Below are 26,774 nucleotides of genomic sequence, written 5' to 3' on the forward strand. Positions count from 1 at the left end.
ACAATTCCCATCATCCCTGACCACTGGTCCTGTTAGGTAGGGATCATGGGAGTTGTAGTCCCTAAAACATCTGGAGGGCCGAGTTTGCCTATGCCTGCTTTAGGGCAAACACAGAACATTGGGTCAATCCTAGTTGCTGGGACACGACAAGGAATTCTATGTGCTTCCCAGGCAGCATAACCAGACTCAGCACACCACAGAGAAACTATGCAACCACCGCTTAACTTCAGGAGGCAAGAAGGGGGAAAAAGGCTTTAATGGGGAAGGTCCCAGAGTAAGAAAGTTACAGCAAGTGCCATAGCAAAAAGAACCAAGAGTTACAGATTCCAGCTCCGTTGCGTTTTGCTGACGCATGGCCTGGCCCCTCCCATCACAGCTCCCTCTGGCACAGATGTGGAAGGGAATAGAAAGGGAATGAACAGGAGGCAGTGCTGTGCTCAGAATGCTCTGATTGCTGTGGGAGTACGGGAAAGTGGGCTACAGGAGGGCGATCTCTCTAGAGAATGGGAATGACTTGGCACAGGGGAGGACTGCCATCTTCAGCACCTGGCTTGCCTGCAAACTCATGATTCCGTTTGGGAGGTGGACCAAGGTAGTCACACCTTGTACCCTAGTAAGTTCCAAGTCAGGCTGCCAGTTTGTCCAAAGAGATGCTTCAGGCCTCATTTACTGGGGCCTAACCTTATAGAGAAAGGCAGCTTTTGTGTGTTATCTGTCAGAAGTGTTTTTCTGCATGCACAGCACTGAGATGAACTCCCGCAACAACTCTTTCTGAGGGCTGTTGGAACAGTCGATCCCTTCCCCCCACAAGGCCTTGGCCGCTAAGAGACTCAAGTAGACAAATAACAGCAAGTATCAGTCATTAAAAAAAAAGAAAAGGATATCAAGTTGACACAGTCTTAAACAAGCACAGTTTTGTTCCAAAATTATTTAAAAAAGCACCCTCCCCTCCCCTGGGCACGCTGGCGAGCATGGTGTACATTTAGCTGGGACAGCCCCCGCAGGTCTGGCTGCTTCTCATCTCGCTCCCAAACTGTGGCCCTCTCTGAAGCCGCAGCAAGGTGGCTGTGCAGAGAGAATGAGAAAGCCAAGCTGTGGATTCCAGCCCTTAGTCTAGAACTGTGGGGGGAAAGAGAGAAAGAGAAGTCAATTAATTCAAAGTTGCATTACTCAAATTGATTAATACAGCTTCTCAGAGGCACACACTATTAACACTCACATACACGGGCTAGAAAAGGGCCTTTTCAGTGTTGGTGCCCTTACTGTGGAATACCTATCCCAAAAAGGCTCGCCTTGTGCCTAAATTATGGTGTTTTCAGGGCTAAGTGAAGTCTTTATGTCCCTGGGCCCGTTACTGCATTTTAGCTGGTTTCTATGTCATATTGTACAGATATTTTAGAATTTTGACAACATTCTAATTTTAAGTTTGTGAACTACTGAGAAAACTTACTGTATTTAGAAAATTTCTTAAATCTCTTCATATTCGAAAAAAATCTCAAAGCAACATACAAAAAAGAAACAAAATATATTAATAACCAGTGGCCCCAGGTCACCTCAGGGTCATGTGGCCCTGTAAGAAGCACCTTCTCCGATGACTGAGGTGACCACTATTATATAGAAGACAAGGCACTCTTGTTCTCAGGTATCCTAAGACGTTAAGACAGCCTTTCCCAACCTGGTGCCCTCCAGATGTTTAGGACTCCAACTCCCATCAGCCCAGACGACATGATCAATGTTTAAGGATGAAGGGAGTTGTAGTCCAACACCATCTGGAGGGCCATAGGTTAGGGAAGGCAGTGTTAAGGGCTCTGTACACTAATACTAAACCTAAAGCCTTGTCTCGTGGCATACTGGCATCAACTTTGTAGATACAGAAGTGTCACAAATATTAAATGAACCAAAATGACACAAACACTGCAACACCCTGGAGCGGTTCACTTCTCTAGCGAGAACTTTACAAGGGAAGGCACCTGGAAGAGGTTGCTACCAACCTTTTTGCTATCACCTCCAAGGGCTTGTTTGCATTTTCATTGCTATTAGCAGCATGTAACAAGTAATTCAGATCACTTCTCTTGGAACTTGGAATCCAAACAAGCTCCTATGTGAGTCCACACCGAGGGTTTTGTGCTCCCGAGTACCAAACAAATGTAAGGAGCAATAACCGTATTTTTCGCCCTATAGGACGCACTTTTTCCCCTCCAAAAATGAAGGGGAAATGTGTGTGCGTCCTATGGGGCGAATGCAGGCTTTGTGCAGCTCTCCGCAAAGTGCGGGAGCCCAGCGGAGAGTTGCCTGCATGCTGAAGCCTGGGCGCGCTGAGCTCAGCGCGACCAGACTTCGCGCAACTCTCCGCAAGGCGTGGGAGCCCGGTGCTGGGCTCCCACTGCTTGCGGAGAGTTGCCTGTTCTGGGGGCTGGGGTCAGGGAAGCTCGGGCTTCCCCCGCCCCAGCCCCGCGCCTGGGGGGAGGGAAATAATTTTTTTCCCTTTATTTCCCCCCGAAAAAACTAGGTGCGCCTTATGGGGTGGTGCGTCCTATAGGGCGAAAAATATGGTACTACTACTCAAGGCTATGTGATGAACTCTTTATAGTCAAGAAGATATCTAAACCTAGGGCTTCTATGCCCACAGACAATTTTGTATCCAATAGGCCTCCCGCTGTTTCTAAAAACATTTCATAAATACTTGTGATAAAGTTCTTCATTTTCATCTCTAAACAATTTTACATGCATACATCATTTTATTCAAATGCCGGCTTTCCATAGTTAAAACCATCCTCAAAGTGGCTTGCAACATGAAAAAATGTACATGATTTTGTTTTTTGTTTAGAAGGCATTGCTCTTCTACAGATGGCGCTGGCAGTCACAGGACTTACTAACCAAGCTCCCATAAACCACTGGTGAATTTTGAAATACCATTTTTGTTTCACTTCTGCCTAACAGACCCTTACATTCTTCAGGAACTCCTCTGCCACAATGCGAGCTCTGGCATTGACGGACAGCTTCATCTCGCTGATTTCCTTGTCAATTTCCTCCATGAAATGAATGACAAAGTCCACCAGCTTGTGCTTGTACATCTGCTCTGTATGGAAGTTTGTAATCAGGAAGCTAATGTCATAGCCCTGGGATAAAAGGAAAGCAGCATGTAATTAGCACCTATTAAGCAAAGACTCAACAATCACACCTCCTACTCACTCTGACACCAACTCGGCATGGGGAGAACGGAATTATCCTGCTTTTTTCTCCCTTCCATAAACAGTTTGCAGATATATGTAGTGGGCTTGGCTACATGTAACAGTGAGAACTATCTATATTAACCACCCAATCAATAAAGCCAAGCCTTATGAGGAACAGCTGAAGGAGTTACATATGTTTAGCATGAACAAGAGGAGACTGAGGGGAGATATGATAGCCATCTTCAAATATCTAAAGGGCTGTCGCCTGGAAGATGGAACAAGCTTGTTTTCTCCTGCTCTGGAGGGTAGGACTCAAGCCAATGGATTCAAATTACAAGAAAGGAGAATCCAACTAAACATTAGGAAGAACTTTCTGAAGTTAAGAGCTATTCAACAGTGGAATGGACACTCTTGGAACGTGGTGGACTCTCCTTCATTAGATGATTTTAAGCAGAAGTTGGATGGTCATCTGTCATGGATGTTTTAGTTGAGATTCTTGCATTGAAGAGGGTAGGACTGGATGGCCCTCGGGATCCCTTCCTACTCTACAATTCTGAGATTCTATGATAATAAATCGAACAGCTGAGAAGAATCAGGAGAACACACAGACCACACTGGAGTAATGGACCTAACCCCTGTCTGCCAATACTACAACACCAATTATGGAGGCAGCCATTTTAACATCCATTAGTGTACAGCAGCACACAGAGCTGAAACCACACCCTTTTTTCAGTCACACCAATGCTGCAAGGGGCAAGCTCACTGTTAGCCATTGTCACTGCTAATACTACTGTGGAAGACGTTGGCAGTCAAGCAACAACTTGAAAATAAAAGCCACTCAGTCAGACATCTTATCTCCTGAGAGAGCTTCACATTACTGAGAGCAGTGAGGTGTGGGATGTGCTACAACAGCTGTCAAAGAAATGGCCTGTGTCACATGCTGTTGCTTTGGCTAAGAGACACCAGAAAAAGCCCTTTGTACCATGCCATTGACCCTGGGTCAGGTCTCCTTACCTCAACTGGTTTCCGACGTAAAATGAAGAAGTTCTCTGCTCTCATCATCATGAAGCGCATAAATTTGTGACACAGGATCTTCTCAATCTCATCGGCCTGCAGAAGGGAAAAGGGACAGCCGTTAGCGTTTTTCAGGTTGGGTTGCAATGACCACCCCAACCCCTCATCTCCCACCCATGCTTGGCTTACCTGCTTCACTGCAATGCTGACTCGCACAGAGTTGATTGACCCTTCAATTAGGACTTTTTCTTTCTCATTCCTGCTGATGATCACTGGCTGCAGCAGTAACTCCTTGCTGCTTCTGCAAACCCACAGAGAGAAATCTATGTCAGGGACCACAGAGAGACACATTCTGTCTCTCCTTCAGAAGGATTCCAGCCATAGCACAACCCAATGTTCTCTCCTCTCCCCAACCATTGAACTTGTATTCCTAAATGCAAGCTCTGCAAACTTTCACCACTTTTTAAAATTCAGGAAGTTGTGGAATTCCTTCTCCACAGAGGTACATCTGGCACCCTAATTGTACTGTTATCATCATATGCTGATGGCACACCTCTTTACCCTAAGCCATTTGACACCTGAGACACATTTTTAGAGTCCACGCTATTATAATGATTGTTAGTTGTTTTAAAGATGTTTAACATTGTATTTTTAATCTGTTGTAACCTGCCCTGGGACTTCATGGTGAGTAAGAAATCATATAAACAATTCATCTTTGGATCAAGACAACAGTGTTAAGTTAACTTCCAGTGCTTATACCTTTGCCTGGCAGATGTAGATAACATATGGCTTGCTGGCTGCAATCTGGTGGCTGGGGAAACCCAGCCAGGTGGGCAGGGTATAAATAATTTATTATTATTATTATTATTATTATTATTATTATTATTATTAGCCCTCTGATGCCTGTCCCACCAGCAGCTGATATGTGATAACTCAGCCATGGGATAGCTGGTCTGGGCAAGGTACAGCCTAGATACAGAGCAGGGGCTGTAAACTGACAATCACTGTCCTGAGGACCCTGTACAAGGGATTCATTCAACTACTTGACCAGAGGAATTGAGGTAGAACATGCAAATGAGCACAATCAGAGAGAGTTGCTAAGACTCTTTACACAAAAAATCATTAGAAGTGCCTCTCCAAGTTCCATCATATTCACTTTCCAACTTTTGGGGAGACTTTTGACCTAGTAAACCATCTTGTTCATTTTGTGAGCAATCCAATGTCTATGAGCCAGGCAGCTCTAGAATTTGTTCCTGCAGCTAATCTACCAGAAGACCGAAGAAGGTCCAAGTCTGGCAGTTGTGGGCACTTCCTCTTGTGTAACTGCACTTTAGCTCACACAGAAGATACTGGATTCAGTAAGAAGCAGTGGGAGAGTAGAACCATGTACCTAAACTCAATTGCCATCCCAGTATTTTTAAAAGGGACAAGAAATCCATTAACTCAGCATGCAAAGGGGCGGTCCAGCAGACAGGAGCGTTGGGACAGGGGTCACTACATATCAAACCTGTTTATCCAATACAGACTCACTGCCACAGCCCACCTATTGAAATTTGGTATGTGAAGTGAAATTTGTGATTCTAGTTAGAAAGTAGATCTTACTTGTTAAAATCCCACACATGCAATAAGTATTTGTAGAGTAAAAACAATAAAATAATTTATTACAGGAGTTACATAACTTAGAAAGAGAAACTCTTCTATCCAAGTTAAGTAATCATTCTAGATGCTAGAGAACACAAAGGCAGCCATGGTTGCTCTTTTGTTCTCAGAGGACAGATCCAAGATGACCTCTCATCTTGAACGGGGAATATGAGATGGAAGTTGAAGAGAATGCAGTCTAAGCAGTCTAGACTTCAAAGGATAGAGAGGTCAACTTAGAAGGCAAAGACATAAGAGATAGTCTAGGAATGTGAAGGTTCCTTACTCTATCTGTACCAAGTCCATGCAAATCCCTTTCTGCAAGGTGAGGTTCAGCCAGACGTCTAACAGAGTACTGATGTAAACTACCGTACATACAACACACAGAATACAATTGTTCTAAAGATACGGACATAAGAATGAGGACCAGGAGCTTGCAAGACAGGCACAATAAAATGTATTGATTTTACATCTGTACATTTCAGGCCAACTAATGCACCCATATGAACCATGATGCATTAGTCATATTTGCCTTCTGAGCAAATGTAAGATTATCCATTTGTTTCACAGCTAAGACCTTGTTCAAATATTTCTCTAAACTGATTGCTGTACTCACATAATTCAGTAACATTTTGACTAGGGAAATATCTGCAGGGACTCTTAATGCTCAGAATTAGATGGCTCCCTTTACACACTTTCACGTAGATTTTATGGCAGTGGGGAGGGAATAAACAGCAGGAGGAGGCAAGCAGAGAGCAAGCATATGCCTCACTCGTTGGTGGCCATGCCACCTCTTTCCCATACTTAATAGAAGTCAGTAGAGTGGCATTTACTCCACTGATTTCTACCAGAATGATTCCTGGGCGAGGCCCCCTCTTAGCCAAGGAAAACCCTCAAGTGAGAGGGCAGGAAGGACTGTCTGTTTACCATGAGTATCTAAGCAGCTGCAGTTTCCCCTCAGCTGCTAACCAGACTTTCCAGCTGAGGAACTACAGGGAGATGGCAAAATGTTCCTTTCCTTGCTACTGCTCTTCACACGGCCATCTTTCTTTTGCTCCCCGCCCAAGACAGTACAAAAAGGAAGTCAAGACAAGCCTGTGGCTACTTATTCAGAGATAACCCAGGAGGTTAGGGAAGTCTTGGTTAGAGCACCCAAGAGGATGCAGAAGGAATGGAGATATCTGAATGCTGCAGTCCATGCACAGTTCTTTGAATCAAACCCTGTGCTGAAATTAGAGAACATTAAAAATGGGCCATCTACAATTTCAAAAAGTATGAGGAACAGTAGATATGGAAGATTGAATTTATGTAACTGCAATCACCATGATCCACTTATGGAATGAAGCAGTGGAATGGAATGAAGCAGTGGCATGACAGTTAACATGCAGAATAGGAACAAGACAAAAATAAAACAAAAGATATAATATCACCAACTGATCAACACTATCCATAGCAGGATGGTCAGATACTTGGGCCACGGAAATTAAGAAGAAGGTTATTGTAGTCACAAAAATATGATACGATGAAGGGGAATAATAAGCAAAAGTCAAGAAATGAGAAGGTAGAGGGCACTAGTGCCATGGCAGCTGGGAGAAAATACAAACAGCAAAAAAAATGAATCTAAAATTGCAAGCCCCTGGAAAACCAAGAAGAGCTTTTGTGCTGACCAATTAACAGTGCACATGAGGACTACTCATAAATAAGTTCTGCTTAATTCAGCAGTGCTTACTCCCTAGTAAATGAGGTTAGGACTGCAGCCTTAAGTGTTCCACAAATAAAAGTTATTTTTTAAAAATGGGATTGCAGCCTTTTTAATTTATTTGACCCCCCCCCCAATCTTTTAGGGTCTATACCCTTCAGAAGGTGGCTTACAGGTCAGCAAAACACATTGAAACTCTAGGATTTCAAGTAACAACAGACAAAACAGATTACCACAATCTAGACCACACTTTTTTAAAAAAAGTATTTAGGGTATGGGAAACCTTGAACAATGGGTGGCGAGAGAAAGGTAGCAGAATTAAGATGCACACCATCTCTCCACCAGCAACCTACCCTGACAGCTATCATTTCACTTTGGAGCGCATTGCAATGTGGAAACTTTTCAGTTCCTATGGCAACCTTCAGGCCCTTCCATTCATTCTCCGACTCCACCTCCTCGGTTTCCGCACTTCCGTATGCGGCTTTTATCCCCCAGCCTTTTGCCTGCATCTGTTGCCTCTGCTTCCCGCAATGAGCCCTTGAAGGACCGTTTCCATCAGCCGCCCTTTCGCTTCGCGCACATTGCTTTAATCCCCGGTATTTATAGGTTTAAAAAAACAACAACACCCATTCATCAATCGACACCAATTCATGGCCATCTGAAAAGAAAAAGCAGGGAGTACCGACAAGGCCGAAGGAGACCTCTTCCCCTCCCTCCAAATAAAGCACATTATTATTATTATTATTTTTATTATTATTTATTAGGCAGCCCCATCCCCGCCCCCAATGCCCACCACCACAGACACCCACCTGACTTCCACCTCCGGCTTGTTGTGCCGCTCCACCACCTGGGACGAGAAGTTCTCCAGGCACAGGGCGGCCTGCAGGGTAGCGCGCACAGCATTGAGATAAGGGCGAAGGGTGGCAGTCTGAAAGGAAAGAGATTCGACAGGTCCCCGCCCCCCGTCAAAATAAACGTCGCACCTTTAAAACCGCCGCCCGTGACGTCACCGCGCACCCTCCTCCTCCTCCTCTGGGCAGCAAGAGGCCTGTCAACCGGGCCTGGGCGAGGCGTCTCCCCTCAGCGCCAAGCTTACCTTCGGGGTCCCCTTAACTCCCTCCCCGGCCCCGGGAGCGCCTGCCCTGACCGGTTACCGCCAACGGACAACCCTCCTCCCCTTCCCCTTTCGGAGGGCCTCGCGCTGCCCCAGCCAGGCCCTGTCACCCCCTCGCCCGCCCACCTCCCTCTCCAACTCCCTCACCATGGCAGCAAAGGCGGCGGCGGCGGCGGCGGCAACAGCCGAGGGTCTTGGTCCCAGGAACGGAAGCGGAAGTGGCCCCCGCCAAGACGCGGAGGCGGTAGGGCGGGGGGAGAGAGTGAGATCCTCGTTTCTGGATCGCTCCAAAATCTTTCGCGGAGGGGGGGTGGATAGGCGGGTGGGCGCGCTCAATACCGGCTCCTTTCGCTCCCGCCGGGTTTCTGGAATTAGGTGAGGTTGGCATTCCTAATATAGTGCTGGTTGCGTTCTTTTCCGACGCCGTTTGTCTTTTATCGTTTGCTTTCCTCGCTCTGTCCCTCCTGACCCACCCCTTTTCCTCAGTTGGTACGTCCGAAGCCTCCCTGTCTCCATATTTGGGAACAAGAGAGCTGTGGGCGTGGCCGGAGGGGACACGGGCCAATAGCAGGAGGCTGAGGGGAAGGAAGAAAAGAAAAAAAGCCCCGTAGAACTTGACTCTCGGCCAATAGGGGCGGGGCGGCCGAGGGAGCGCCCAGCCAACGGGGAGGCGCCGCAGGAGGGGCCAGGCAGGAAGTGAGCGGAGCTGAGGAGGAGGAAGCGGTCCTGCGGGGGAGAGCTCGGTCTCTATCTATACAGTACAGCCTTTGCCTTCCCCCGCCTTGCAGTCGCGAAGGCGCCCCGCCCGCGGCGCTACTTCTCCCCTTCCCTGTGCGCATGCGTGGGCCTTGGGTGAGTGTAACCCGGAAGGAGCCCCTGAAACCGGAAGCTACCCCAGCAATCTCCCCCCTCCTTCCTCCAGCGCCCCCTCCTGGCCTCTCCCCCCCCCCCGCTCATTCATCACCTGTTTCTTCATCCTGTACATTGGGTCCGTTTTTCCAATGCTGCTCATCCCACCTTCCAAACCCTCATTGCTTTGTGCTTTTCTTCCCTTGCACGTTTGTGCCTTAACCCTGCAGAGGGTCTCCCCTCCCACTGCCCATTCTGCGGTCCCTTTCCCACCTGCTGATGTTCTGTAGACTAGCCTTGCCTTCTCGTTCTTTTTTTCCTTCTCCTCTTTTTCCTCCACCTGCAACCTGCTTGCTCCCATCCCTTTCACACTTGCCCCCTCACCGTGTCTCCTTGCCCACCCGGCTGATGATACCTGTCACCATGTCTCCATCAATGCAGGTTTCTTGGTTGTGAGCCGCCTCCCTGTCTCCGGTTATCTATAGGGTAAGAATTCTCAGTGCTAACCTGTGTCACTTGGCCAGTTAACAGTTATCGGTTTTTGTACAGTGGTACCTTGGGTTACATACGCTTCAGGTTACAGACTCCGCTAACCCAGAAATAGTACCTCGGGTTAAGAACTTTGCTTCAGGATGAGAACAGAAATTGTCCTCCGGCGGCGCGGCGGCAGCAGAAGGCCCCATTAGCTAAAGTGGTGCTTAAGGTTAAGAACAGTTTCAGGTTAAGAACGGACCTCCGGAACGAATTAAGCACTTAACCCGAGGTACCACTGTATTTTGTTTTGCTTTTACTCCCTGCTTGTTTTGATCCTGCGTTTGGCACCTGCGTTTGCTGCTGCTCCGTTCCTTCATGTCACTTTCTCTTTTTGCAGACCCAGCTGGCTGCACCATGTCTGAGCTAAAGGACTGTCCCCTTCAGTTCCACGATTTCAAGTCTGTGGACCACCTGAAGGTGTGCCCTCGCTACACAGCTGTGCTGGCCCGTTCGGAAGATGATGGCATCGGCATTGAAGAACTCGACACCCTGCAGCTGGAGCTCGAAACGCTGCTGTCTTCTGCCAGCCGCCGGCTTCGGGTGCTGGAGACTGAGACCCAGGTCAGATGGAAATCAAGCTGCTCCATAGAATGGAGATGCTTTATTTCAGTGGTTCCCAAACTTCTTCCCCGCGTGGATCATTTGAAAATTGCTTAGGGGCTGTCTGCTGTAGCAATTCTAATGTGCTGTGCTAGATGCTATATGGTTTTTAATTGGATTTAATTGCATCTTTTAATTGCATTGTTTTATTCATCTAGAATGCAGTTTTTCATAGAATGCAAATTGTAAAACAGTATAAGCAGTTAAATAGAATTAAAAATCGATATGAATATTTAACACAGCGGTTGTGGCATCTCCTGTCTTCAGCCACAAATCCACATATGTGTTGCAGACCACCTGAATGATGATTACGGTCCACTGGTGGTCTGTGGAACACAGGTTGGGAACCCCTCCTTTATCTCATTCAGAAAAGGGGTGTTGGAACAACTCCACTATGAAGAAAGGTGACAATGTTTGGGGATTTTTTTGTTTTGTTTTGTTTTGTTTTGTTTTGTTTTGTTAAGAGGGACATGAGAGAAGGAGAGAAAATTATACATGGTGTGAAGAAAGCAAATAGAGAAATTTCTCCCTCTCTTCTGATACTAAAAGTCTGAGACGGCCAATGAAGCTGAATGTTTCAGGAGAGACAAAAGGAAGTGGTTCTTCACATAGCACGTAGTTAAGCAATAGAATTTGCTCTCACAAGATGTAATGACAGCTACTGACTTAGATGATTTCAAAAGGGGGTTAAGCAAATGTTCTCCCTCTTCTGTCGGAGGCCGTATGCTTCTGAATAACACTTGCTGGGAATCACAAGTGTCTGTTAGAATTCCTGCTCCATGATTGCAGTCATGGGATTGTTATCACATGGCGGTATATGTTTGGCTCCACAGAGTGGGATGTGACGGAGATTGGATGTTTGTGTTACTGTGTTCCGTGAAGTGGGACTATTGTCCTTTTTCCCTCTCTCTTTGCTGTCTGATGCTAGAGAGAGGAGCCATGTTGCAGTGCTCCGTGTGTGTTTATATGTAAATAAAGTAGATTAGTCAAAATGCTGAGTTGCTGAGGTCTGTCACGCCACTGTGCAAACTCTGCAGATCCCGAAGTGTGCCGGTGTTAGTTGGCATCGGTCGCTGTGATGTTCAGGCAGAAGAAAGTTTTGAGGCTCCTGAACGATCGACCAGGAGGGAGAGAACATGCCAGTCGGGCATGTGTCTCTGCCAGGGTCCTACTCGAGTGTAGGCCGAGCTCCTGACAGTGTTGAGGACATTTTGTACTCGGGTTTTGTTTGTGGGCTCTTCCACCCTTTCCACCAGTAGCAATAGATGGAGCTAAATTGGGCAAGGCCTTGCAAGAGTCCTAGGGCTGTATCCAAGAAAGTGGGGTGACTTCTGCTCCTGCAATAGAATTCGCCCCATACATTATCCCCAGATGTACACTGCAACCCCCAAAAATCTGCCCAGGAAAGCCTGCAGAGGGAGGGCAGGTTCTGTTGTGCAACCAGAAGTTCTTCCACTTGCACAGTTAGTTTGCTCAATTCAACTCCTAGATGTGCAGAAGTGAGAGATGGGTGCACATCATCTAGAAGGTCTTTTTCACATGCCGGCTACACTCCCTGATTCTAAATATGGATTTAGATATATATTTATATCTTGCTCTAGCACAGTGCATTTCAAGAAGAAAGTGCTTGTTACCCTCTAAATGTTGTCTAGCACAGTGTTTTTCAACCACTGTTCCGCGGCACACTAGTGTGCCGCGAGATGTTGCCTGGTGTGCCGTTGGGAAAATTGAAAAATTCGAAAGATTTAAAAATAAAGTATTTTATAATTTTTCATATTTCTGTTTACTTACTATTTCATAATAAAGTAATTATAAAATACTTTCTTTGTGTTTATTTGATTCCTATTCAAGAGAATTACTTTATATATAGTCAATATAGGCACAGAGTTAATTTTTTTAACATTTTCTAATGGTGGTGTGCCTCGTGATTTTTTTCATGAAACAAGTGTGCCTTTGCCCAAAAAAGGTTGAAAAACACTGGTCTAGCATATGGCGTTGCCAGTGATGGAGCCACCTTTTTCTGGCGAAACATCTTCCAGCCCCTGAATTCCCCCCTCCCCAGCTCCGGTGTGCTATGAAAAGAAGAATGCAGTGCAGGAGTCACTGGGGCCAAGGAGATGGGAGCAGTTTGGGGCAGTGACCTAGCAGCCTTTGAATGAATGACTAGATCACCTTTTCTCTAACAGGGACTAACAAAGCAGCTGTTTTGTTTTTCCAGATCTTGACAGATTGGCAAGACAAGAAAGGGGACAGGAGGTTTCTGAAGCTGGAAAAAAAAGAGCATGAGTTGGGCACTCCTGTCAAACATGGCAAACCCAAGAAACAGAAGCTGGAAGGGAAAGGAGGTCACAGCACAGGGCAGGGTCCCGGTCGGCCCAAATCCAAGAACTTACAGCCCAAAATCCAGGAGTACGAATTCCCAGATGACCCAATTGATGTGCCCCGTATCCCCAAAAATGATGCACCTAATAGGTATGTAGGAGAGGGATTTCCACTGCAGCAGTAATAATGAAAAATGCTTTGTTACATATAATCTGCATATCTTGAAGGGAGAATTTATCAATCTGTCTATCTAAACAAACAAACAAACTCTTTGTTACCCTGCTGGACTGCAAAGAAACCCAAAACACTCAAAGCAGTTTACAAAAAGGAAACAAGAAAATCAAGAAAAGTTTACAATAATACTTTAAAACGTACAAAAAGTTAAGATACTACAACCAATTAAAATTTGTATGAGCTTTATAAGCATCTGTGTAGGCTTGTTTAAACAATACTGTTTTTAGCAGGTGCCCAAAAGAATACAGCGAAGGCACCTGCTTGAAACTGATATACCTCTGCAGCGATGAAAATGTATTTTTGGAAGTGGCCAATTTGAAGATGTAACCCATTGTTTTGCCCGCTGTATTCAGATCAAAGGAAACGAATTGTGTTTTATATTTTTTGTTTCCATACAAAACCCCACAAGATATGGTTGGAATATTGCTGGATAATCAGTTTTATATTACAGTGGTACCTTGGTTTACAACCATAATCTGTTCCGGAGGTCCGGTTGTAAACCAAAACCAGTTGTAACCCAAGGTGCACTTTCGCCAATGGGGCCTCCCGAAAAGGGGGGGGGTGTAATAAAAAAAAATGGGTTGTAATCCAAAAAAAGGGACACGCACTTCCGAGTTTGACGTGGTTGTAATCCAAAACAGTTGCAAACCAAGGTACCACTGTACTTTAGTGTACTCCACTGAAGAATTCAGGTTGTCTTTTCCTCTTGTCTGCCGGCCAGGAGTGTATGTTTCTCACTGTTAGTGTCCTGCTCTCTTGAGAGCCAGTGTGGTGTAGTGGTTAAGAGCAGTAGTCTCGTAATCTGGGGAACTGGGTTCGGTCCCCGCTCCTCCACATGCAGCTGCTGGGTGACCTTGGGCCAGTCATACTTCTCTGAAGTCTCTCCGCCTCTCTCACCTCACAGAGTGTTTGTTGTGGGGGAGGAAGGGAAAAGGAGAATGTGAGCTGCTTTGAGACTCCTGAAGGGGAGTGAAAGGCGGGATATCAAATCCAAACTCTTCTTCTTCTTCTTGTTTGCAGGTTCTGGGCCTCAGTGGAGCCCTACTGTGCTGACCTCACCAGTGAGGAGGTGCGTACCTTAGAAGAGCTCCTCAAGCCTCCTGAAGACGAAGCAGAACACTACAAGGTAAAAATCAGCTTGAAGGAGACACTTCTCTCAGCCTTCCTGCCTGCCCCTTTTCAGCCAAGTTTCCTGACGTCCACCAAGTAGCGCTTTCATTTTTTATTTTATTTTAAAATAATTTTTATTTTTTTCCATTTAATCATATACATTCACATTATCATTCTCTACTTTACCGCCCAGGCTCTTTAGAACCTATCGACTTCCTTCCCTCCCACCACATGGCTTTCAGAATTAACCTTTATATCATTGCGTTTTCCAATTCTAATTGCACTCATTACATAATGGTTCAAAATATAAATACTGTAAATATAAAGAGGTCGAAAGTTTCTCATTACAAGTCGTCAGACAACCCTGCTACTGATGTTATTGCTTACAATAGTCTTTCAGATATCGTATAAATTTACTCCAGTCCTTATGGAATACTTGATTGTGCTGGTTTCGGATTTCTTCCATTGGGATCTCTTCACCCACTATACCCAATAAAAAGGCTTCTGGTTTTTTAAACAAAAGTATTTTTCAACATTTCCTTTAACTTATTATATACCATTTTCCAGAAAGCCTGCTAAGGGAAGCTTTTTATGTTTAACAGACTATTGTATTTTAATATTTTGTTGGAAGCCACCCAGAGCGGCTGGGGAAACCCAGTCAGATGGGCGGGGTATAAATAATAAATTATTATTATTACTTTACCTCTTTACAAGTCCACCACATGTGGTAGAAGATACCTTCCCTTTCTTTACATTTCCAAACTCATTAGTTCTTGTCTTGTACATTTTAGCCAATTTAGCTGGTGTTAAATACCATCTGTACGTCATTTTCATAACATTCTCTTTAAGTAGCCCTTTTTATTGAGCTGTTGTGGTGAGCCAGGGACAAACCCAGGCTACACTGGATAACCTGTGATTGAATGCTTCCTTCCTATTAACTACTGAGTTGGTTGTAAAGCAAGACTCTCAGGCTAACCTCTCTTGTAATGTGAACGTCCAGGACCATTTTTCCTGCTGGCTTCTCTTAACATTTCCCACAGCTCAGCACATGGTGGTAGCTGTGTGCACTATGGAGGGAATGTTTTAAGTATTGTTGCCAGGCCGCAACCTAAGGAACCAACTTGTTATGTGCCGGCGTGGTTGCTCGAGAGCGAACAGGCAAGACTCCCACCGGTCTTTTCCAGGCTTTATTATCTGTCCAAAAACATTTACAGTGTAGAGCGTCTCAAGTCCATGTCTGCTCAGTCGCTAGCAGAATCTGGGAGTGGGCGGTCCTTAAACCTTCCCCAGCATAACAGTCTTTTGACCCCCATCCTTCTCCTCCCCTCTCTGTGCGCAAACCGACTGCACAGAGAGGGCGTTGGCAAAGGGGGACTTGCCTCCCCTCCGCTTTGCTCAGGCTCGGTGTTGTGGCTCTCTCTAGCATCTTCTGATCCCTGCATCCCTTCCCCACTGGAGGCAGGGCTTCCCTCCTCGCCGGAGGAAGAGCTGCTTCGCAAGATCTTTGGAGGCTCCCTGTAACACAACTGCCCTTCCACGTCTCGCCTCTGAGCTGATGGCAGTTCCCTGACACAACTTATTTCTTTAACAGTCCCTCAGAGGAACTGAAGTAGGAGAAGCTGCCTTATACAGAGTCAGATCACTGGCCTGTCAATTTCAGAATTGTCTACACTAGCTGGCAGTGGTTCTCCAGGATTTCAGATAGGGAACCTTCCCAGCTCTAGCTAGAGATGCCTCTCAGTTAGTTTCAAAAGCTGGGAGAAACTGTAGTTTCTCCCACCTCACCTCCCTGCAAGTCCCACCAGCGATCTCCTCTCTGCTGTAGGACAACAGAATCCTGTTTGATCCAGCTGGATGGAGGCGAGAGAGTAAAATTGGGGGCTGTGAGGTTAGTAAAGCAGGAGAAATTGTGGTTCTGTCCACCTTTGCTGCTGAGAGGTTGTTAAAGAGGATTGTTCTTTGCGTTGTGACCCAGCATCCTTGCTGCTCTGATCTTTTAAGCTCTTCTAGCGGAGGAAAGCGGCTCTGACTTCCTGCTTGTTTTTAGCTGTCCAGTTCTGTGTCTTCTCCAGCTCTGCCAGCCCCATTTTAAGCTTTTCTATTATCTGTTATATAGGTGGCGCTGTGGGTTAAACCACAGAGCCTAGGGCTTGCCGATCAGAAGGTTGGCGGTTTGAATCCCCACGACGGGGTGAGCTCCCGTTGCTTGGTCCCTGCTCCTGCCAACCTAGCAGTTTGAAAGCAAGTCAGTGCAAGTAGATAAATAGGTACCACTCTGCAGGAAGGTAAACGGTGTTTCCGTGCGCTGCTCTGGTTCACCAGAAGCGGCGTAGTCATGCTGGCCACATAACCCGGAAGCTGTATGCTAGCTCCCTCGGCGAATAAAGAGATGAGCACCGCAACCCCAGAGTTGGCCACGACTGGACCTAATGGTCAGGGCTCCCTTTACCTTTACCTATTATCTGTTATGGCTGAGTGGGGATTTGAACCGTGGTCTCCCAGATTGTAGCAGGACCCTCTAACTATTGTACCACGCTGGCTTTCTCATTGAGAGAAGTTGCTGCAACTCTCTTCTTATCTTTGAGACTTGGCTATTGCTGGATGTGGAACTTTCATAGCCTTAACACCAGCCAGATATGTGAGACAGCGGGTGCCAAAGTGAAGGGAGCCTCCTCACATGAGCCACCTCTGTTATCTTTAGCGGCAAGGTCACATGTTGATGCTTCCCAGATAACACAACCAGCCTCTTGTTCACATTCCCTCTCTTGACCTTGGACATTCCCCTGCTTCATGAAACACCTCTCTTGTCATTTATATATTTTACCTTGAAAAGCTTTTATCTGTCCTTTGTACCCAAGAATTCAACATGGCCTGCTGCCATAAGATTGGAAGAATAAAAGATGCAACAGCTGGGATTATATAAAATACCAAAGCCAGCTTAAACAACAGCTGTCACATCATCATCATCATCATCATTATTTATTGAATTTGTCTACTGCCCTATACCTGGGGGTCTAAAGGCAGTTCACAGAATAAAATCAAGATATAAAACCACAAAATACCTAATAAAAATAAAAACAACAACCTCATAGCTCCCCCCCCCAACCCCCCCCCCCAAAAAAACATTTTAAAAGGGCATAGGAGGTAAATCGGATCAACCAAAGGCCTGGTTAAAAAGGCACATTTTTGCCTGGTGCCTAAAGGTGTATAATGAACATCAGAGAGTCACAGAATCGCAGGATTGTAGAGGTGGAAGGGACCTCAAGGGTCATCCTAGTCCAACCCTCTGCAGTGCAGAAATCTCAGCTCAAGCAGCCAAGACAGATGGCTCTCCAACCTCTGCTTAAAAACCTCCACTGAAGGAGAACCCACAACTTCCCGAGGGAGACGGTCATGCAGCTCTTACTAAATGGAGAGAAAACTTCACACATACCCTCAGTAACACCTGGCGTTGGCAAGATGAAAGAGCTCTCCTCTGCATCCATCTTGCATCAATATTTCATCTGAGCAAGGGCAGTGTTACTTCTGCCCCTGCTTAACATGGTTCTCCTTCGTGGTTTTGCCTGCTCCTGCCATTGGGCGTGTTGGATAACTGTCCTAGGTGGCAAGCAGACAATTTGTGTGCTCCTCTTCCCTTCTTTGCCTGTTGACCGCTGCATTTAGCTACGATGCCTGTTTCAGTTGCCTAGCGAAAGGTGATGGGGATATCACTAAAAGCAACAAAAGGGAGGGTGCCTGATACATTGAGGGGCGCAATGGAGTTCAGCATGGAGCAGGTTTGTTGGGGGAGGGAATAAGGTAGTGCACATGGTGAAATGAAGGACTAGCGGGAGGAGGAAATGGCAGAGGGTAGGGCAATGGGATTTGTGTGGAGCTATATCCGGGGATGTGGGTGGTGCTGTGGTCTAAACCACAGAGCCTGGGGCTTGCCGATCAGAAGGTCAGCGGTTCGAATCCCCGCGACAGGGTGAGCTCCCGTTGCTCGGTCCCTGCTCCTGCCAACCTAGCAGTTTGAAAGCACGTCAAAGTGCAAGTAGATAAATAGGTACCGCTCCGGTGGGAAGGTAAACGGCGTTTCCGTGCGCTGCTCTGGTTCGCCAGAAGCGGCTTAGTCATGCTGGCCACATGACCCGGAAGCTGTACGCCGGCTCCCTCGGCCACTAAGGCGAGATGAGCGCCGCAACCCCAGAGTCATCCGTGACTGGTCCTAACAGTCAGGGGTCCCTTTACCTTTACCAGCAGGCAGGAAGAGGAAACGGTAGAGGGTAGGGCAGTGGGATTTGTGTGGAGCTACATCTGGGGAGGGAGGGAGCAAAACATCTGGACATTGATGAGCGGAGGCAGAGTTAGACTCGCCGTTCCACCCTGTTATTGCACAATGTGAATGCACGGTTTTCCTGCCCCTATAGATCCCACCTCTGGGGAAGCATTACTCCCAGCGCTGGGCCCAAGAAGACATGCTGGAGGAGCAGAAGGACGGGGCTCGAGCCGCCGTTACTGCTGACAAGAAGAAAGGCATTTTGGGGCCCCTGACAGAGCTGGACACTAAAGGTACCCGAGAGCCTTCTGCGGAATCTTGTGCCATCTTTTCTGGGGGAGTTTGCAGCTCACTAATATGGGCCACGCTTTATATGTCACCAAGACGGCGCACCCTTTATGTGTCAACATGCCGCGGGCTTCACGCAGCCCTGAGTCAAACTTTGTGTTGCCCTGCAGGTCTCTTTCCCCGCCACACCTGAGCTGTTTAGCCCTAGGAATAGCTGAGAAGGGCTCCCATGGGGGTCCTTCTTCGCCGTTCCCGGACAGCCAGATGAGTGGGAGGCACATGGCAGGATCACTGAGATCCTGTCGTTTGCCTCCTGCTTCCTGCTGCAGTTGGCACGGTAGCACCAGTCAACTGTTCCCAGCACTAATCAGTTGGAGAGGCAAGCAATGTGCAATTGATTGCTGTCATAGATGGAGGGGAAAGTTGGCAGGATATTGGTGGGCAGGGAGGCAAGGAGTGAGTGAGAGAGGGCAAGAGAGAGAGAGAGAGAGAGAGAGAGAGAGAGAGAGAAGGGCAGGACCCAGGCCCTGACCACACCTACCGCCAGCCCTGACCCCTCCATGTGGCCATTGATCCAGCGTTGTATGTGGTGCTTGAAATGTTCCCCACCCTTCCTTTATGCAGATCAGCCTGCAGGTGTGTCTCCTGGTTAACTAAGGATTCTCGGGTGGAAGTCTTTGGATAGAATCATAGAACTGTAGAGTTTGAAGAGACCAGAGTTTCCCAAACTTGGGCCACCAGCTGCTTTGGGACTGGAGTTCCCATCATCCCTGACCACTGGCCCTGCTAGCTAGGGATGATGGGAACTGTAGTTTGAAAACAGCTGGAGACCCAAGTTTGGGAAACCCTGATCTAGTCCAATCCCCTGCAATGCAGGAATAGGTGCTGTCCCGTACGGGGATTGAACCTGCAACCTTGGCATTAACAGCACCACGCTCCAACCAACTGAGCTATTATACCCCTAGGCTGGCAGTGCCTTTAAGGTTTGATGGCCCTCGGCTTGATGGACTGCTCATCTAGGTTGGTATAAGGTTCTTCTCATTGACTTGTGGTGCACCCAAGGGTTTGGTTTCCCCTATGGCCGCGTGGTTATTATGGGAAAGCCCAAACTCTTCCCACTACAGAACATTCCAACGCGGTTGGGCGTCTGCCTAGGGGTTCCCGCTTTTGCCTAAGGTCTCAAGCCAACCAGCCCATCCTGCTACTCAACTGCTCCTTTGTTCCCACAATTTCCAGATGTTGACGCTTTGCTGAAGAAGTCCGAGTCCCAGCATGAACAGCCTGAGGACGGCTGCCCCTTTGGACCTCTGACCCAGCGGCTTCTGCAGGCATTAGTAGAAGTAAGTGGACAAAATCCAGGCTGGGTCCTCCTGTGGCTTCAGCAGGCCCTGATTTCTCGGGGAGAGGAGGTGGTGGCATCAGAAGGCCCAAGACCCTGTAAGCCTCACCTCTCCCATCTTCCCTCTCTCTGTGTAGGAGAACATAATCTCCCCCATCGAAGACTCGCCTATTCCTGAGATAGCAGGCAAGGACTCTGCAGCTGATGGGGCCAGCACTTCCCCCCGTAGCCAAAACAAGCCCTTCAGGTGAGCGCTTTGTAGGATAATAATAATTATAATTAATAAGTAATAACAATTTATTATTTATATCCCCCCTATCTGGCTGGGTTTCCCCAGGCACTCTGGGTGGCTCCCAATCAAATATTAAAAATACAATACAGCATTAAACATTAAAAGCTTCCCTAAACAGGGCTGCCTTCAGATGTATTTTAAAAGTCAGATACAGTGGTACCTCCGGTTAAGAACTTATGGTAATTCGTTCCAGAAGTCCGTTCTTAACCTGAATCTGTTCTTAACCTGAGGTATCACTTTAGCTAATGGGGCCTCCTGCTGCTGCCACGCCGCTAGAGCACAATTTCTGATCTCATCCTGAAGCAAAGTTCTTAATCCGAGGTACTATTTCTGGGTTAGTGGAGTCTGTAACCTGAAGCATCTGTAACCCGAGGTACCACTGTAGTTGCTTATTTCCTTGACATCTGATGGGAGGGCGTTCCACAGGGCAGGTACCACTACCGAGAAGGCCCTCTGCCTGGTTCCCTGTACTTCTTACAGGGAGGGAACCACCAGAAGGCCCTTGGAGCTGGACCTCAGTGTCCGGGCTGAACGATGGGGGTGGAGATGCTTCTTCAGGTATACAGGACTGAGGCCGTTTAGGGCCTTAAAGGTCAGCATCAACACTTTGAATTGTGCTCGGAAACGTACTGGGAGCCAATGCTATTCTCTCAGGACCGGTGTTATATGGTCCCGGCGGCCACTCCCATTCACCAGTCTAGCTGCCGTATTCTGGATTAATTGCAGTTTCCGAGTCACCTTCAAAGGTAGCTCCACGTAGAGCACATTGCAGTAGATTCTTGTTCCTTTTAAATCAGCCTTCTAGAAATCTGGTCCCTTTCTTTTCCCTCATTGGCTCTTTTTGGGGTGCAGGCTGGGGGAGTTCCGAATATAGTCAAACCTCGGCTCCCGAATTCCTCCGTTATTGTACATTTCGGCTCCCAAGCACCGAAAACTCGGAAGTAACTGCTCTGGTTTTCAAACTATTTTCGGAAACGGCTTCTAGGGAGTTTTTCCCTTTTATCTCCATTGACTTTGCTGACCGCCCTTTGATCCTTGGTTGTTGAGCGCTTCGGAAGGTGAATGGTCTTCCGGAACGGATTACGTTTGACAACCAAGGTTTGACTAAATCAAACTGTAAATTGTGACTGTATACCATCACAGCAACCAAACTCTAAAAATGGGTTCCAAATCTTAGCTGCATAAAAGGGCAGCTGTGAAAACTCACAAGCAGTCCAAGTCATTTGCCTTCAGAGGCTTGTAAAAAAACAGGACTTAAAAACAGAGAAAAATATTAACCTTTCAGCTCAAAAGTAGCTATGTTGGTGACAGCTTCGTGGGAGAGGTGGCACTGCCAGGTGGTGGGGTAACTCTGGGTAAGCTATTGGTGCCATTCCCCCCCCCCCACAAAAGCAGCCCAGGACTATCAACTGGTGTCACCTTTCTTTACAACTTTTGTATAGCCTTTTCTGTCTCAGGTGACCTTGAGATGGCTTACAAATGATAATATCAATGCAAACCTTGAAACACAATGGGCTTTATCCAACACTGTCTCTTCCCCTTCCTCTTCCCTGTGCGCGTGCACACACACACACACACACACACACACACACACCATGCTCTCAAAAACTGGGGGTTGGGGCCCCTCTGGAGCAGATTTGGGGAGAGGAGACAAAGAGGAAATCTGCTGCATGAGTGGAATCCATTGAAAACGTAAACTACAAAACGATGCTAATTTTGCATACCGCTAAATTGCCAAAGATGGCAATCAGTTCCGACTATACGGAAGGCGGAAACGGCTCTTGGGAAACCGAGGCTGAGAATGAATGACTCAGCCATAGCTTGCCAGGTGTTCCAGTTTACTGGAAGGCTCCTCACCTAGGTCTAGACCTTATGCTCTGCTCCAGGTCACCAGACCTCTCATGAATGCTGAAGTTTTCCTCACTGTGGCACCGCTTTTTGTGTCCTCTCGCAGCGTGCCGCACACCAAGTCTCTGGAAGGCCGCATCAAAGAAGAGCTGATTGCTCAAGGCCTGCTGGAGTCGGAGGACCGGCCTGCTGAGGACTCGGAGGATGAGGTGCTGGCCGAGCTGCGGAAGAGGCAGGCTGAACTCAAAGCCCTGAGCGCGCACAACCGAGCCAAGAAAGTTGAGCTGCTCAGGTGGGAAGAAGAGGATAATGATTTCTTGCCCAACCTTCACCCCTAGCCCCCAGGGTGGGTGGCAACGTTGTAAAAATGCAAGGTTGAAACCGGTTAGAATAATTCACCGTTTTTAAAAAAACAGATGTGGGTGGAGAATCTAATGGCCTCATCCCTTTGCCTTCTTGGCCATGCAGATGTGTTTTGCTTCATTTTTATTGCCCTCCTCCTCCTGGGGGGTTGGTGTTCTGGACCAGAGCTGGATAAAGATGGAAGCGCAGACTGCTGCAGCTTAGGGTTTCCATGGTGTGGTTGAAACCTCCCTGTGTTTTATCCAGTTTGAGGCCCCTTTACATTAAGGACCACCTTTCCCCATAGGAGCTTTTCCGGACCCTCAGATCATCATCAGAGACCGTTCTCTACATGCCACCTTCCAGGGAGACCTGGAGGGTGTCAGAAAGAGGCCTTTCCTGCCTTAGTCTCCTGTCTGTGGGATGATCTCCTCAGGAAGGCCTGCCTGGTGGCAACTTGTATTGTTGTTGTTGTTGTTATTGTTATTATTATTATTATTATTATTTATTAAATTTGCCCTCATTTCAGCCCCAGGCGAATATGGTTTTGTTTTCCTGGGCATGTGAATGGCACCAGTGACCAGATTACAGTGATACCTCTGGTTGCAAACGGGATCCGTTCCGGAGCCCCGTTTGCAACGTGAGCAGAACACAACCTGCGTCTGCGCGGGTCGCGATTCGCCACTTCTGTGCATGTGTGTGACGTTATTTTCAACGTCTGCGCATGCACGAGTGGCGAAACCCGGAAGTAACCCTTTCCGGTACTTCCGGGTTGCCACGAGACGCAACCTGAAAATGCTTAATCTGAAGCAAACGTAACATGAGGTATGACTGTATTTAAATACTGCTGTGTGTCAAATATCAGTAAGTTTTTTTCTTTAATTACCATGTTATATTCCTGTTGCAAATCTGCTTCCCGTTGCTGAAAAGCAACCTGCAGATCCCGCAAACCCCCTAACCCCTTGCAACCCTTTCGCAGGCTGGCCAAGGAGGAGCTGCACAGACAGGAGCTGCGCCACCGGGTGCGCATGGCTGACAATGAGGTGATGGACGCCTTCCGCAAGATCATGGCCGCCCGCCAGAAGAAGCGCACCCCGACGAAGAAGGAGAAAGACCAGGCCTGGAAGAGCCTCAAGGAGCGCGAGAGCATTCTGAAACTGCTTGATGGCTAAGCCCTCGCATCCCGGGGGAGTGTTAACCGGGAGCCCCTGGGCCCAAGCGCCTCCATTTTGAACCACGGTGTAGGCCCCAGCTTTAAGGGAGGCGACAGCTGCAAATATGGACTGCAGCAGCTCCCTCCATTCAGCTTACCAGCATCCTGTTGCAGCCAGGGACCTGGGCAGGCTGGACTTGGCCTGCTTGCCACCCTTCCTTCCTGCGTGTGGCTAGGAGCACTCGCTGCATGTGAGCTGGGGCAGGGGGAGCCTTGACTGCTGCTAAAGTTGGTAGTTCCTCCTCGGACATCGGCAGGGCCGGCTTGCGGCATTGGAGACGGGGAACGGGACAGAACCTACGAGTCGGGTCTGAGCATCGCACAGACGCTTCCGGGACTCTTGTCTGCAGCGTTTAAACTTGTGGAGGCGGATGGCTTCGGATTCTGTTTCATATTTTCTGCCCCACTTTCGCCACGCTGCATACGAACCTTCGGAGGCTGCAGAGACGGCGAAACCTCATAGGCGGGTGGCCAGAATTCCCCAAGCGCCTGAATGGCATTCAGCTGGGAACAATTTGCCACAACACTCCAGTGCCCTAATCTGGGACAGACCCAAGTTAAAGTGGCCAGTGAAGCTCAGAAACTGGAATACCTGACCCCTAGGCGGTGTAAATAGGTGCCTGAAGTGCGTGACGGTGAGCAGCAGAAGGAGCTGCTTGTCTCCCGTAGGGTCTCAGCCAGACTGTTCCCCGTTGGCCTGTGACAAATAGTGAAGGTCCCTGCGCTGTGGAGGATTGTTGGTGTTTGTGAGCCTGAGAGGCAGCCCTGACGGCTTTCCTCTGCTCCCCGTCCTGCTCAGTCTCTTCCTCTGGTGGTGTGATGTCTTCTCCCCCCTGCTTCCCCTTTCTCTGAATGTCTAAAGTACCTACCGAGGGGTTGGCCTTGGTGTGGGAATCGAGTAAAGGGGTCCCCTGGGTTCTACGATGCAAGGGCTGATTGGAAGAGGCCCTAGGGCAGTACGTTCCCTGCGGGGCAGAGCAAGGCAGGTGGGATTTGGCATTTGGGCAGGAGTGGCCTTGGCTGGGCCTGCACCTATCCCAGCCGCACAAGAAAATCACTCATGGGAATAGCAGCTAGAACCCACTGTGGAAAGCTGCTGGGTATAGAGAGCCATCTTCCATTCTCTCCGGACCTGTGTGTTGGCTCCCCTGGCAACATCCTGGGGAAAGGCCCAGAAGCTAAGAAAGCGAGTGGGGAAGAAGTAAAACATCAGGGTCTCTTTCCCCATCCCCTGTGGGAAAGAGAAACAAGCAGGAGCTGCCTTAAGGGCAGACTTCTCAGATCCACAGGGAGGGGGAAAGGGAGGGGGCAGAGCAGAGATCATCTGGCTGAACCCATGTCGAGAACTCTCAACCCTGCCAACTGCATAATATCTAGCCAGGCTTCGGAGGGCATACAGATCAGGCAAGGCCAGCACTGCCTTTTCTTCCTCTGTTGCCTGCTAAGAGCCTAAGTTTCACCTTCTTCTTGCTCCCTTTATATGGCATTGGGGTGTCAGGTGATTGACAGGCCCCACTGGCCTGTCAAAACGGCCTGGAGGGGAGGGGCCAGGAAGCTGAGGACCCAGCGCCCTGCTCCCAGCTTTACACAACTGGCTGCAAGTATGTGTTTACCCTTGCTGTAGTCATGCCATATTGCAGCGCTGCGCAAGGGAGCCTCAAACTCCAGCTGGCATCATAGCACAATTCCAACACAGCAGTAGGAGGAGGTTGAAGCAAGGCTTTGGGCTTCCTCTTGGACACACCTCACCAGCTGCATCTGAAGACTTCTTCCACCTCCGCTGACTTTACCTCCTGAAAGTTTAATGGGCAGCTGACGGCTGTCTTAATTAAGCATAGAATGCCTGTATTTAAAAACGCACTTGGGGCCTGTTTTCTCCCCCCCACCCCACTCCTTTCACGTACCAGCAACTTTCAAACACTTCCTGCTGTGCCTGCCTAAAGGAGGTTTCAAGCCTCATCGGTCCCTGACGTGAGGCGACTCTGGGAACAGATGGTATTGGGGGCTGGAAAGGGCAGTGGCGGAGAAGCCCGGAGGAAGGTCTGGCATTTGGGAAAGGATCGAATGAGTTCTTCACACGCTGCGGTCTCTTCCAGTTTGTGTCAACATGGTGCCTCTCTAGGAATTCTTCCAGAGTGTCAATAAACCCATGACTACGAGAGCAGCTGGTGTGTTTGGGTGTAAACTTTGTCAAGGACCCGAGGGTTTGGATAGGACCCAAGAGGATGTTACTGATAAATTTGAGTGCTATAGGAGAAATTGACAGAAGCTGAAGGGGATCTAGCAAACCCCACCCTAAAATAGCACGGGAGACTTTGGAGCAGGCTAGCCAAGGCTCTGGATGTATTCTTGAAATACAAGCAGGTGAGCCCAGACTCCTAGGACAGAAAGGTCAATACTACTGGGAAGGTACTGTGGAACCTCGGGTTAAGTACTTAATTCGTTCCGAAGGTCTGTACTTAACCTGAAACTTTTCTTAACCTGAAGCACCACCTTAGCTAATGGGGCCTCCTGCTGCTGCTGCCGCGCCGCCGGAGCACAATTTCTGTTCTCATCCTGAAGCAAAGTTCTTAACCTGAAGCACTATTTCTGGGTTAGCAGAGTCTGTAACCTGAAGCGTATGTAACCTGAAGCATATGTAACCCAAGGTACCACTGTATAATTGAAGTTTGGTGGAGACAACTCTCTGATCAGATTAGATCAGCTGGAGGATATAACTAATTCAAAAAGTATTGATGTAGCAGAAAAGAGGGGGAGATATGCTGTTTTTTTTTTAAGTGTACCGCCTTCAGGGAAAGATGAGCAGGGTAGCCTGTAAAGAGGAACTGGTAAAAAAAAATTCGAGAGAAAGAAATAAAAGCCACATTGTGGCTTTCAAAGCCCACTGAACCAAGGAAAGGATGGGGA

General features: G+C 47.9%; 2 protein-coding genes across 5 annotated transcripts; one reads left to right on the plus strand and one right to left on the minus strand.

Annotated features, from left to right (window-relative positions):
- Window positions 1–225: 225 nt before the first annotated feature.
- Window positions 226–8,923, minus strand: ARPC4 (actin related protein 2/3 complex subunit 4). Its single transcript, XM_081854035.1, has 6 exons — window positions 8,786–8,923; window positions 8,334–8,452; window positions 4,377–4,488; window positions 4,188–4,283; window positions 2,949–3,119; window positions 226–1,119 (listed from the first exon to the last, which is right to left on the minus strand). The coding sequence occupies exons 1-6, from the start codon at window positions 8,786–8,788 to the stop codon at window positions 1,114–1,116; spliced, it is 507 nt and encodes a 168-aa protein (XP_081710161.1). The 5' UTR covers window positions 8,789–8,923; the 3' UTR covers window positions 226–1,113.
- A 392-nt stretch (window positions 8,924–9,315) lies between these two features.
- TADA3 (transcriptional adaptor 3) lies at window positions 9,316–26,031 on the plus strand. 4 transcript variants are annotated; one of them, XM_081853592.1, is made up of 10 exons: window positions 9,341–9,490; window positions 9,929–9,973; window positions 10,359–10,582; window positions 12,840–13,093; window positions 14,198–14,303; window positions 18,697–18,838; window positions 20,070–20,173; window positions 20,310–20,419; window positions 22,419–22,604; window positions 23,634–26,031. In XM_081853592.1, exons 3-10 carry the CDS (start codon window positions 10,376–10,378, stop codon window positions 23,824–23,826), a joined length of 1,302 nt encoding a protein of 433 aa, XP_081709718.1. In that variant the 5' UTR covers window positions 9,341–9,490; window positions 9,929–9,973; window positions 10,359–10,375; the 3' UTR covers window positions 23,827–26,031. The 4 variants fall into 4 exon arrangements, with proteins under 4 accessions (XP_081709721.1, XP_081709718.1, XP_081709719.1 ...); XM_081853595.1 differs by lacking the exons at window positions 9,341–9,490; window positions 9,929–9,973 and adding an exon at window positions 9,316–9,334; XM_081853593.1 differs by lacking the exon at window positions 9,929–9,973.
- The last annotated feature ends 743 nt before the right edge of the window (window positions 26,032–26,774 follow it).

Source organism: Podarcis erhardii (genome assembly GCF_964252035.2).
Source record: "Podarcis erhardii genome assembly, chromosome: 2".
NCBI classification, from domain to species: domain Eukaryota; kingdom Metazoa; phylum Chordata; class Lepidosauria; order Squamata; family Lacertidae; genus Podarcis; species Podarcis erhardii.

Bases quoted from the DNA above. Each gene is read 5' to 3' on its own strand.
- ARPC4 (XM_081854035.1), bottom strand. The intron at 4,489-8,333 runs GTGGGTGTCTGT...GTGGGTTTGCAG, and splicing joins AAGCCGGAGGTGGAAGTCAG to AAGCAGCAAGGAGTTACTGC. The intron at 4,284-4,376 runs GTAAGCCAAGCA...TCCCTTCTGCAG, and splicing joins TCAGCATTGCAGTGAAGCAG to GCCGATGAGATTGAGAAGAT.
- TADA3 (XM_081853595.1), top strand. From the start codon at position 10,376: ATGTCTGAGCTAAAGGACTGTCCCCTTCAGTTCCACGATTTCAAGTCT. The intron at 14,304-18,696 runs GTAAAAATCAGC...CTGCCCCTATAG, and splicing joins ACGAAGCAGAACACTACAAG to ATCCCACCTCTGGGGAAGCA. The intron at 20,420-22,418 runs GTGAGCGCTTTG...GTCCTCTCGCAG, and splicing joins AGCCAAAACAAGCCCTTCAG to CGTGCCGCACACCAAGTCTC.